At 44.0% G+C, this 13,198-nt stretch overlaps 1 protein-coding gene across 7 annotated transcripts in view; it reads left to right on the top strand.

Moving 5' to 3' along the window:
* The window catches only part of tfeb (transcription factor EB), a 31,003-nt gene extending 21,992 nt beyond the window's left edge, over positions 1 to 9,011 (top strand). For 4 of the 7 annotated variants that reach the window (XM_041952804.1, XM_041952797.1, XM_041952820.1 and 1 more), the window contains 6 exons: positions 418 to 507; positions 4,377 to 4,494; positions 4,672 to 4,728; positions 5,231 to 5,306; positions 5,414 to 5,570; positions 5,660 to 9,011. In XM_041952804.1, coding sequence (XP_041808738.1) covers positions 418 to 507; positions 4,377 to 4,494; positions 4,672 to 4,728; positions 5,231 to 5,306; positions 5,414 to 5,570; positions 5,660 to 6,232 — 1,071 coding nt within the window. In that variant the 3' untranslated portion in view covers positions 6,233 to 9,011. The remainder of the gene's footprint in view (positions 1 to 417; positions 508 to 4,376; positions 4,495 to 4,671; positions 4,729 to 5,230; positions 5,307 to 5,413; positions 5,571 to 5,659) is intronic. The other 3 variants (XM_041952839.1, XM_041952826.1, XM_041952831.1) reach the window with 3 other exon arrangements.
* The last annotated feature ends 4,187 nt before the right edge of the window (positions 9,012 to 13,198 follow it).

Here is a 13,198-nt window from a genome sequence, read left to right as displayed (position 1 = left end):
GATAACTGAGAGTGGCTATCATTGGAATTTAAATGCTCCATTATGGCCTTGCGGGAGTAATTACATCTTAACAAGGGACAGAGAAACAGCAGAATGTGAGGCCCTTTGAACTATGCAGACTTTGACCAGCTCTGCTCCTCCCCTTTCTCCAACTATCGACCTCACTTCCTTTAGTCTCTCTGACAGAAAATAGTCTTTCCAGTTATTCTCCATGACATACATGTCATCTTTAAAGTCTTGAGTGAGACATGCACCTGCAGGCGAGTTCACCTGGAGGCCTACATCAGGTTTCAGTAGCTTTAATTAACATACGAGTAGTGACAGTCGTCTGTGTGGTATTTGCAAAATGTGAAAATGTGCAGGTGTTTAAACTTGTCATAATCACACAAATAACACTCTTCCCCTGCTTCTTTTCAGATGGATGAGGTCATTGATGACATCATCAGCATGCAGTCCAATTACGATGACATTCAGGGATACATTGACCCTGTCCAGATGCCAAACACAGTAAGTGGAGCCCACCCACTCACAAGGTGTTAATGTTTCTTTTATACGACTACTGCACTTTGTTTCCAACTTACACCTTTTTAGCTAAATATTTTAGGTTTGGTTACTACCAGAGAGGTTAGTACTTATTTCAGGAAAATTAAAGAGGTTTTTGGGGGGAGTTTTTCCTTATTTGAACTGACGATATTATATTCAGCACAGATTGTAAAACCCTTTGAGGCAAATTTGTGATTTTGGGATGAATAAAAAACTCTCTTGCCTTGATTTATCTTTTCCGAAGAACAAAAGCAACATGCAATATTCTTCGAAATAAAGTGAAGTAAAATCTTTGCCAAAAAGTGTCCAGTAGCATGAGATGATTCAGCTATTGCCTCATTTTAAATCATTACCAAATTATTGAATAAACTGACAAATAAGCAGATAATTGTGCCTTAGAATTACTTTATTATTATCAATAATAGACAAAATGACTCATTAAAATAGACTTTTTTTGTTTTCGCTCTATGTTAGTAGAATTACTCAAGAATATATTAGCTGTTAACAAACTGCAATGCAACACATGTTCTGTGTTGGTCCACATCAGTTATGCACCTTGAACGCATCACCTTTAAAATACCACACTAGAATTCTCTAAAGCTGTATTCACTAAACTTGTTTTGGCTGAAACCCTAATCCACTTCAGGTTATATTTTGGGCCCAGTCTGGCCTAAATGAGTCATAGGGTTGGATGTGCCGAGTCATCAGTACTCAGACGTTGGCTTTTCAGTAGTTCCTGTAATCACTGTTCCTACATCTGTCCAGTCCTTCTCTGTCTTTGTCAGCCCTCTCTTTCATTGTTAATGCTGTTCTTTATGTTGCTGTTATTATAGATGGTGATCGTGTTGTTAGTCCTGTTAAAACACAATGGGTGTAATTAATGTTGCAAGGCCGCCACTGTCATATTGCACTAAACCTCTCTTGGGAGGCTCTAGGTTATGTCTTTATGCAGCCATATACTCAAACACACACACACTCACATACACACATGCAAAAGTGTATAATTGACTTAAACACTAAACATTCCATACTTAAACCATGCTGGAAGTAGTTGGAAACCAGCATGTCAGAGAAGGACTGTACCGTGCTTTGTGTTTAAGGGAAGAAACTCAGAAAATTAACAATTAAACTGCCAGCAGTTAGAGTTCAACTTGTTTACAAGACATTTGGAGAGAGAGAGAGAGAGAGAGGGAGGTGGAGAAGGAGAGGGGGAGGAAAAGAAGGGAGGAGGGAGAGGGGGATGAGGGCAATTTGTGCAAGGGGAAAACAGGCTGAAAGTCCAGTTAGGGGAAAGTTCACTCTTGTTTGGTGGGGACCGGAGGTAGAAGAAAGACGGGATCGGTGCTGCCCAGGTCAGTCTCACAGGACAGGGGTGGGGGTGCCACAGAGAGCTGCATGTGCTGCTGGTCCCTGATAGAGAAGAAAGACTGCTGGCCAAGTGAGAGGAGAAGTGGAGGATGAAGGAGATGAATAAGACATATGCAATTGTGGAAGTTATTGAAGGAGATCAAATGCAGCTGGTAAGAGAGTGAAGCATTTGTTGTTTGTCAGACTGTTTTAAAATGACTTTAATTAGTGTTGTTGTAGTTTAGCTGGTTCTATGAGTGAAGCACAGTTTTGCCGGATGCAGTGAAGACTCTAACTCCCAGCCACGGGTCACTGATTATAACATGAGCTGCAGCAGGGGCGGCGGGGTGGGTGAGGCTGATGGGTGGTTCTGCAGCACTGGAATCACAAATTCTTGCATGTTTGAATTGATGTTGAGCATCATGTTGGGGTTTACTGTGCAATAGAAGTGTGAAAATGAGCAGATCTGGATAAGTGCAGGCTCAGCTGATTGCATGGTCGACTGTCCGGCTCACTGCTTCAGAGTGTGTGTGTGTGTGTGAGAGAGAGAGAGAAACCCAAACAGCCTCCTGTAGCTTTATCTCACAGTATATCCGCTGTGGCTGATTGGTTTAATCAGTGTGAGTGTGTCTGCATGAATGTGTATGTACGTGTGTCAGCGTGGGTATTTGTAACATCACACTGATGATTAAATTAGGCAATTGATCAACCCTGGGGATGATCGGCATGTGTAAAGCCAGCACAATAATTGCACTGAGATAGAAACTCAAAGCACAGATCAATATGTTAGCAGCCGTTAGCCGATACTGTGTGAAGTGTTTTGCGTTGAAATGAACTGAAGAGAAAACTTGGAGCCTTATTCCCAACTGACACCAGTGAGTAAAACTCACCTGCTAATCCTGATGGGGATTACAGCAGCAAACTCCATGGAATTCTTGGAATCTCAAAGTTGAGTAAAAGCACCAGTGAATACCAGGCACAAGCGAGCAGTTTAACTCTTTAAGTGTGTGTGTGTATGAGAGAGTGTGTATGGATGGTTACACTGGGCCACTTGAGTGAGTCCCGTTGTTCAGTGGAGTTAGACGGGTTCCCACTGGAGTGGGGCCTGGCCAGGACATGAGAGGCCAGTGCAGGGGCATGGAGGAGATATATTTGGGATTTCATTGCAATACTTACAGAAGACACCATTTAATATGTGTGTTTTTTTCCTAAATGACGTTTGAGGTATAATGTCATCTCAAAATCACAATTACCAGTCGCATTATATTGTTGAATGCGGTGAACTAGACAATTTCAGATGTGATTTTCCATATCTAAACAGCTCAACTTACAGCTCACACGCAGCAGTATTTGAAGAACGGCTTCTGTTTTGTTTTGCATTTTAATATTTGATTTTTTTTCCAAATGGCAAAGCTGTAAACCACAACAATACAATTTCCTCCTCATTATTAGCGTTTGTTAAGAGAGCATATCATTTACATACAGATGTGAGCCTTTAGGTCTGTGTGTGTGTGTATTTATGCCTGTGGATGTGTTTGATCTCACAGCTGACACAGTAGCCAGTAGATAAGGTATCTCTTCCTCTAAGTTCTTTATCTGGCAGGCCTCATTAGCAGTCTCACATTTGCACTCGCTTCAGGGAGCACGACAACAGTGCTGACGACGTGTAAGAAGTCCGGCGCACTCAAACTATACAGTACAATTAAAAGGATATCACTAAAAAAAAAACTAAATCACAGCTGTTGTGCAATGTCTAAAGTGCAAGAGTTAGTAGACCACTCTACAGGAGTGAGTTCAGGAGCTGGAGAAGGCAGAGGAGAGAAGCCATAAAGAAAGATAAGATAGATAAGATGATAGTCAATCATTGCTGTGTGTTTGGCAGGCTGCTGTTAGGTGTGATATTATTGCATTATCTCCTGCTATCTATTCTCTATACAGCACACTAAACATGGACACTAACTTCATAAAGGTACTTATAAAGGTGTAAAGAAGCTGCGAATGAGTGCAGCAGTCTAGAAAAAAGAGGGAAATAATTTAGATTTAACACGAGAGAGTTTAACATTACTTTCTGTTTTAATTACCTTTTAAATTCAATTCAAGATCTAGTCTTGTCACAAATAACACTTATTTTATTTTACTTTATTTTTAGTGACATGTTAAATTGCAGAGTTCAGAATAGGCATTGATGCCATTGTGTTGCACATATTCTTTGCAAGGTGTTTCAGAACTAGAGCAAAACTCACTGAACATCTGTTTCATTCATTCATACCAATCTGTTCATGAACAACAAAGCTTTCATATGACTGTCTTCACTCTCTAATGTGGTCTCACATGAGACAGACAGGATCCTTTCTCCTCCTACATTTGTATCACAGAGATCTGTGAGCTGCACCTGTTTAGATCTGACATTGTGTAGATTGTTGGTTTCCTAAATGTGTGTATTTGTTGTGTGTATGTGTGGCTGTGTGTGTGCGTGCCGTCCCCAGCTCCCCTTGTCTAGCAGTCACCTGGACGTGTATGCGGGTCCTGGAATGAAGGGGCCAGCCATTGCTATGACCAGTAACTCCTGTCCTGCCAACCTGACCATCAAACGTGAACTGTCAGGTGCGAAAGTCAAAGTTTTGCACTTTGTAGTCACAACTACTGAGATGTTACTAAGTCCTATAAAAGACCTGTCCTGTAATTGACGTTGTTGCATTTGTCGACACCACTGAAACACTGTTCCTGTTGAGACACTGTGCAGTCTAAGCCGTTAGTTAATCACTTTTTGTTATTGCAAAGATGCAGAAGCCCGTGCGCTGGCCAAGGAGAGACAGAAGAAAGACAACCACAATCTGAGTAAGTCTCTCCTTCAGCATGCAGCTACTTTTTCATTCCAGTACTGCACACGCCTTGGAAACATAGGCACACGCAGGCACGCGCACACACACACATTCACCAACACGCATGCATAAACAGTTTTATACAGCCTTGCACTGATTTAGCTGACATAGTGCAACTAGTGGGTGGATGGTTAACCTGGACATTTCTGCTGCTCTGGCACCTAAGTGTAATTGCCTGTGACTGTGTGTGTGTGTGTGTTTGTGTGTGCGTGTGTGGAAAAAGAGATCCACTGATCTACACTTTTCTCATATGCGCTATCATGCCAACTCATCAGCTGCAGAATTAAACCCTTTCTGTGTCACCTTTACTCTGTAGTTAAGACTTGACTTTTGTAGTTCCAAAGGCCACAATCTGCCTCTAAGAAGTTCTTTGTTGTTCCTTCTTTCATGCCTTTGAGATCTCTGCACTGTTCTCCTCATCATGTCTTTTCCTTTGTCTCTCCGTTCCTCTTCGATAGTTGAAAGGAGGAGGAGATTCAACATCAATGATCGTATCAAAGAGCTGGGCACCATGATCCCCAAAACCAATGACCTGTGAGTTGCTTTTGCTACACTGTATTTTCAGTGTGGGTTAAGTATTTGAATGAAATCAGTTACTGCCAGTTACTTACCTACAAAAATTGCCTGTTTGTCTTTTACTGTGCGCACAGTGATGTGCGCTGGAACAAAGGCACTATATTGCGGGCCTCTGTAGAGTACATCAAACGCATGCAGAAGGATGTTCAGAGGACCAGGGAGGTGGAGAACAACTTCAAAAGGATGGAGATGGCCAACAAACACCTGTTGCTACGCATCCAGGTAACACGCCCACACACACACACACGCAGAGAAACACAATCACAGCAAATGCATTGAGACTGATGTTGCCCTCCACCCACTGTCTGCAGGAGTTGGAGATGCAGGCTCGTCTGCACGGCCTGCCCAGCAACTCTCCCTCTGGCCTGAACCCGACTGACCTGATGGCTCCTTATATAAAACAAGAGGCCAGCCCAGAGGAGAACCTCTCTCACAGCCAGGCACAAGCCCACCACCAGGCCCAGCACTTACCCCAGAGCCAGGCTCACCCCCAGGCCCAGCAGCACCACTTTCTCCCGCAAACCCACCTCCATCATCAGGGCCAAGCTCAGCCTCAGCCCAGGCAGCTGCCACAGCTCCCCCACCACCTGCAGCCCCAGCCACCCATCCAATTCCCATCCGTAGGCAGCTCCCAGCCCTTTGACTTTGCCCAGTCGCTGGACTTGTGTGATGGGATACCCGGCTTCTCAGACGGCATGTCGGGGCTAGGCGACCTGGGCGGATTGGATGTCCAGGGGAGGAGAGGTGAGCTGGGCTTCCTGATGATGGACGAGCCCTTGTCCCCTATAGGCGGAGACCCGCTGCTCACTGCAATGTCCCCTGAAGCCTCGGTTGACTCCAGCCGCAGATCCAGCTTCAGCATAGAGGATGGAGACATACTGTAGACACGTGCCTACGTACACACACATTCACTCACACAAACACGTGCACAAGCACATGCAGAGGTTTCAGACAGGTCGCAGTAAAAAATGTAAAACGGCACAAAATGTGACGGTAAAACGCAACACATTTACAGCACATACAACAGCCACCGGACGTGACATCATTCACCCAGAACACACATGTTCCACAGAGTTTGAACATCTGCCCATGACACTCATTTGTGGTACAGTTATCTGTCTCCCCTAAATGGCTCGAGCAAAAGACGGTACACAGCACTCTCACAGCTGAAAATATTCTGTATAGTGATTAGACATTTGTATACACACACACACACACACGTAAGATAAACTGAGCAGCTTGAAACTTTGCCCAGCAGACTGAGCATTTACAAGGGGCAAACCAGCACTGCCAGGTCAGGAGTTATATAGCACACTCGGCCATGTTTCCGTAAAGGTGGCTCTGAATCATAATTGAACGAGGCACAAAACCAGCTGTTAATTAGATTGAAGTTATCGGATACAAGGACATTGTCTCACTTGATCGAGGACAAGTTATTTTCTCCTTACATCAACCTCTTTTAGCAACCATAAATGATTGAAAGGACGATAGTGAAGAAAATGGAAATAGCTTTATGGTCCTGCATGCAGTCCAGTCACATTGTTCTGTTCCTCAGTCTGTTATCCCACAGTTTGCTTTGGCGTCTAGCAGTAGCTGTTTGGTGTTTGACAAAGATCGGTGTTAGTCTGCTGAGCCGAAGTATATTCTTAAAGTGTCCACATTATAGGAAACATTTTATAGCTCACTGGATGGACAATTAATCGTAGGAGACAGCCCTTTTAATTCATTGCATATGTCCCACTTCTGGCTGTAACCTGTAACCTTCTCACAAACACACACACACTGCCGACCCCCGGTTTCTACGTGTTTTACACTTGACACTGTCATGACCTTTACCCGAAGAAGACACTGTAGAGCATGTCGACTCTGCTGAGAGCAGAGAAAACTTTTTGATAGTCTTCAAAAAAACTGTGTGTCAACCAAATCTGTGAGGTGTCAGAATACTCAGGTACTGCAGCAGAATACACAAGCAGGATCATTTATAAGTCGAAGCAGATGTTAACCTGAGCTGCACCAGGCTCATAACCGCTATCAATGTGCCTTTTGATTTTTGCAGCTGCTGCCCTCCAAAGGCATGTTTTTGTAGGTCAGAGGTCACGAGCAGGGTTTAGACTTAGTTCAAACTTCTATTATGCCTGTAAATTCTTTCGAGTTTGCTTCTGTACCAGCTGTACGTTCGGTGCTGCAGGAGATAAACGTTTCGTGTTTCTCTCACCGATTGACTCTGTGGGGCACGGCTCGCACGAGAGGCCCGGGTGGAGGAAAGATGTAGCGACAGGGTTTATTGCTGGCGAGAGAAAGAGATTGCTTTGCTGGCTCGGCCGACAGCAGAAGTAGTGTAACCTTCACTGTAAAAGCACAGCATTAGCACAGACTTGCATGCATTCACGCTCTCTGTCAGCTCACAAATAGGCATACATGAAATGTGCAGTCGCTCGCCTACAACACACAAGCATAATGTGCACGCAGTGTCTTGCATACATACGATGCACGCAGTGCAGCCTTGAGGCTCTTTTCAAATCAGCACGTTAACAAGTCTCCTGCGCTTCAGTCCCTCCGAGTGGAGTCGAGTGAAGCTGCCGACCACAGAGGTAGAACTCATGTCTGCTGCTCCAGCTGCCACCTACAGCAAAGGGAATCTGTTCACCCACTGGCTCCAGTTGGCACCGTGATGGTTGAGGCAGGCTAAGGTGGACCTGAGCTTTACCTCTGCTGTGGTCAACCTGGGGCTTGGCTTTGATTTGATATAGCTTATGATCAGTACCGATAAAGTTAGAAAAAAAACTTTGATGGTGATTTTTTTTTTTTTGATTAAAAGAAGTGGTTGTTTTCTTTACTATATATAGTTTTGTTGTTTATTTTATCTCCCAAAGCACTGGAACCTATATTATTGTTCTGAATTTGTACATGGAAGAATTATGGAATAAGATTTATTTCAGATGTTATATGCCACTAAGCCACTTAAATGTATTTTATTTGTATTTGTGTTTTAGCTCTGTTTCAATTTTATTTCAAAACTACCCTTTCTTCACAAAACCATTTTCGGTAAGCACACTATAAAGGCATTTAAGCCACCAATGTTTTATTGGGGAAGGAGTGGGGAGTAGTTTATGAACTTTCAGATTTCAACTGACTTCAGAAAGATGAAGTAATTATGTACATTTTTGATGCCATTTTTATATGATTGGGATTTTATTTTTCTCTTTGTTTTAACCTTGAAATTTGGAGCCAGACATAGTAGATGAAAGGTGATTCTTTGATTCGATTGAATTCAGATTGCTCATTTTATGAATGTAAGCTTTACCAGTGGTTCTGGTCAGACTGAAGCAGGCCGGCGGTCTTTGCCATGCCTCCACCTTCCCTGACTTTGGTTTCCATGGAGACTGGAAGACGGCTGACTTCGCATAAACTCTGAGCCGAGGAGTTGTCGTTGCCATGGAGTCGTAGCACTGACTGTGCGTTTGTCTCTGTCTATCTGCCAGTGTTGTGCCTTTTCCTGATCAGCCACAGTCTGACTGATGTTGTACTGTCACCCAGCCAACACTCCAAAGAGCTGCTCAGGCCTCCTCTACTCTTCCACTAGAGGGCGCTCTGAAGAGCAAACTAAACAGGGAAAAGTGGTTCTGATTTTACTGAGAATATAAAATGTTTTACCAGAATCCATCCACTGGCTTTTAGTGTTTTCTTTATTGATATGAGATGGGAAATCTGTGTGTGTGTGTGTGTGTGTGTGTGCGTGTGTGTGTGTGCGTGTGTGTGTGTGTGTGTGTGTGCGCTTATTAATAATTAATATATTAACTGGGTTTGAACATAAATATTGTTTTGGCTTGGCTGAGGGTGAACTTCTCAGTGTGAACTAGACGTCTTGTGTCCTACAGTCAAACCTTTAAAATGAACAATATTTGCATATTCATAGACTTATTCGCCTGAAAACATGTCTGTCTGATCTTAAACCAATCAGTTTTAGGTTTCTAACTTGTTATGGATAGTGTAAGTCTCCTGGGTATGAATGCAAGTCAGACAAGAGAAAAAAAAGGGGAGAAAAAAGACTTGAAAGACAAAATTCGGAGAAGAAATGTACATGCATCTAAACAAACTTGTACAAGCCCCTTCTGCATTTAAAAATAAAAACAAAAATAAATAAATACTTTTAAAAAATTGTGAAATGTGGATATTCTGGGAGATAGATAGTTAGAGTGTCGCTGAAGAAAAGTTATAGTTGGCGTATATAGGCAGAAGACAGATAAGATAAATTTGCTGAATGTTGTTATACCATGTGTCCACCAGGGGGCACCACAGACCTATTTTGCAGAGGAAGGTCCCAGTGTCTCCTTCAACTCTCGTCTGTCATATGACTTTCAGCAGTCATGGAAAGGACTGAGCTGCTGTGCAATTAACTTCTTTTAAACACTTCTTAGGAAGCCAACCTCATTTTGTGCTTGTTCACAAGCAGAGTTCAGTGATGCTCAGTATGTTTTTTGAACAGAAAACAGCCACTGTTGAGGATATTTTCTTTCTTTGCCCTGATGAATTAAAACCTTTTCAAAGTCCCCATCATAGCAGGACAGGAACATATTAATAAAGTTTACTGGTGTTACATTTTTTTCAGAGCTGACAGCTTTAAGTTTCACCTGCCTCCTCCTCTTTTTGGCCTCTTTTTTTTTCACTTTCGCAGCTCTCTCCATCATCTCCTGATGTATTAGTCCAGGGCTGCTTCAGGATGATCCATAAACCATTTAACAGCCTTTCTTAAGTTAAATCGGGGTAATCTTATTCCTCATCTGCACACATACACACACACACACTGCCTGACGCCGCAGAGCATGTTAAAGTGTAGTGGTGGTGTCTGCAGCCCATCCACAGGCCCATTCTCCCGGGTCTTTATGATGCTAATGTACTCCCCGGTCTAATAAATCCCTGTAGAGCTGCAAGGAGTAGATCTTATGGCTCACTCTGATCACCACCTTTTTGCCCATCTCCCCCCCCAACTCACATACACGCACTGCTATTACCGCAGCAGAAGTGCCTGCCTTGCACTTCCACAGATACTTGGGTGGCTGTTTAGTAAGAGGGAGAGAGGGAAAGGGTTGAGACAAATCAAACATGAAGGTGCAATTTAAAAGATGTTGGCACGGGAAGGCAGAGTTCGGCCCTGGCATGGAGTGCCGGGGGTGTAGTGAGGGGAGGCACACTGAGCAACACTCATCACCCCTTTATCTGATGGTTGGGCCTCTTGACGTGGGTTTGGCACAGCACCTTGAGCACTGCCATGCCCTGCAGAGGAGTGAGGGAGAGGGAGAAGTAAAATAATCACACAGGTTTTTCTTAAGTGTTCAACAAGCTGCGAACGAGGAGCTCCATTCAGAGCTGGTTCTCTGTCGAAGCGGCGAGAAATGAAGCTTCATTCTCTCCTCAAGCACTCCTTCATTTCATCCTTCCTCCTCCTCACCCCAACTTCTCCCTCTACCTGCCCACCCTCCTCGTCCCTCCCTCTATAGTCTTCTTCTGGCCGCTGGGCTCGGTGTGTGTGTGTGTGTGTGTGTGTGACTCCTCCCTCCCTCCCAGGGGAGCAGTGTGTCACTCAGCTTGAAGCCCACGGAAGAGAGGTGAAAGGGGGCTGATTGAGCTAATTTAGCCCCTGGATGTGAGAGCAGGAAAGGCCTCACCCTCTGCTAATAGACAGACATCAAAATGGAGATGAGGGGGGGATGAAAGGAGGGAAAGAAGAGAGGAGGGAGGGGAGACTATAAAACTGAGACGACTTTTTGATGGATTTATCTCTTTTTGTCCGAGGGGATGTGGAGAAAACTTTTATGAACACTGAGTGACATTGTGAAGTTGGTAAAGGTTTATGTGTGTTGCCTTGAATTAAAACCTGCTGATATTACTTATTGATCCGTCCTCCTCCATTAAGATACCGTCAATCACAGCCTGCTTTATGATCTCCTCTGCCCGGGCCCCTCGCCGTACATTCTCCCTGACAGGCAGACTGGAAGTCACACCAAAAATACTGGCTTTTACCACATGGATGGAGATTGGAGACTCTTTTAATAGCTTGTGCAGGCACACAGACTCCTGTAGGACCTGATGGCCCACGATCAAAAAGCCTCTAATGAAGATGGCACGATGACACAACATTGATTTTTGCTCCATAATTCACAGACACTGCAGATTTAAGTTTGTCCAAAAGTTTTTGCGGCACTCTGGAAACTTTAGTTTTTAAGAGTTTCCTTTCTTCTTACTGTATCTTGGCTGTGCACAGCATGTGTTGACATACATGGGTTTTCAGTTTAGAAGCATCCTAATTTGATTTATATCTGATCTCAGTTGAGTGTTAAAAAGGGTTGATTACAGGCTGTCACGTATTGTAAAAGTGATGTCAAGGGTCAAATCTGAGGGCTCACAAACACCCATCACACAGGCAAGGCGACTCCTTCCTTCCTCTTCCCCTCATATTCTCTCACTAACTAACTCGGCCTCGACGCCGTCGCCACGCACCTCCTGTCCTTCTTCATTCCCACCTCTCCTGCCCCTCTTTATTCTGCCGCACCATTGTCCATCTTCCTCTACATATTTAATACTCTTCGCTGACTCCCCTCAACCCCTCGTGCCTCTATTCCTGAAAGAAAAGGAGCTCAAATTGGCTGGAGAGATGAATAATGTCCCCGCCATTAACAGTGGCATGGAAGGATCAGTCTTTTCATGTGTGTGGGGGTGATGAGAGGAGTTGCAGGAGAGGTGGCGGCGGTGGTGGTGGTGGGTTGGGCTGTGGTCTGGGTCTTTATTGTTCCTTCTAACTTCTGCTCAGACTGCAGCAGAGGAAGAAGCAGAAGGGAGAGGGGGAGAGACTTGTATGGAAATTTTCTATACGTTGCCTGCGCTGAGAAAGATCGTTGTTGTGGAAAGTGTGTGGAGGTGGTTTGTGTGTGTGTGGCTGCACACGAGAGTACTGCAGCAAGTCCAGTTTAAAGTATAAAAAAAACAAATATATGATAAAAGAGTTGCGTCTGTGACTTTTGGTTCTTTCGAAACAGGCATAAGAAAAGTACATTTTGTGAAAGCTATAATTACGATTTCCCCTCAACATCATGAAAAATAAATAGGACATCATTTCAGCATGGCTTCTTTATTGATGACATTCAATTTTGTACCAAAATGAAGTCCATGTATCCTGGGCTCTTACAGTAATTTCTCCCCAGATGCTATAAAAGTGTGTCTTTCCCCCTCGACGGCCAGTAGGGGGAGTTAGTGGTCCACAACACGGTGCACCACAGCGACGGCAGAAGACAAACAAGGCCTGACTGACATTTCTGAGCACTGAAAATGAATATGTTGTTTGGAACTGCGCTGAATGTCATCCGCTGACAGAAGGAGCGTCTGGTGCAACCTCTGTAAAATTAAGACATGGTGTCATCTCTAAATTCCACCGGCAGGCTGCCCGGGAACATAATAGGCAAACTGTTGAATGATCGGAGATGGAACACAAACACTGTAACGTCTCTCAGTTTCGTGGGTTGGTTGGAGCGGTGCTAAATTAAGCTTATCATTATTAAGATAAATAACGCGTCTGACATAGAATTTGTCACATTTTGAAGGTTAACCACTCCATCCTTTTCTCTGGCAGCTGATGGAGAGGCTATGAGAGTGATGAATCCTGCATCATATCTTCATTGGAGGGTTTTTTTTTTCCAGACCAGCACATTTATCCTGACCATCCTCAGGACCTCAAATGGTGGACAACATTATCGTCCTTGACCAGCAGAAAAACCGTGAAGATTACCGACTAACTAACGGTCTGACGCACAGGATTCATTGGAAACCTAAGCTCCTGAGATCTGTTTGTTCTTTCC

Source organism: Chelmon rostratus, chromosome 2, assembly GCF_017976325.1.
Source record: "Chelmon rostratus isolate fCheRos1 chromosome 2, fCheRos1.pri, whole genome shotgun sequence".
Classification (NCBI taxonomy): domain Eukaryota; kingdom Metazoa; phylum Chordata; class Actinopteri; order Chaetodontiformes; family Chaetodontidae; genus Chelmon; species Chelmon rostratus.
Note: the sequence above shows the minus strand (reverse complement) of the source record. Positions and strands in the feature narration are given on the sequence as shown.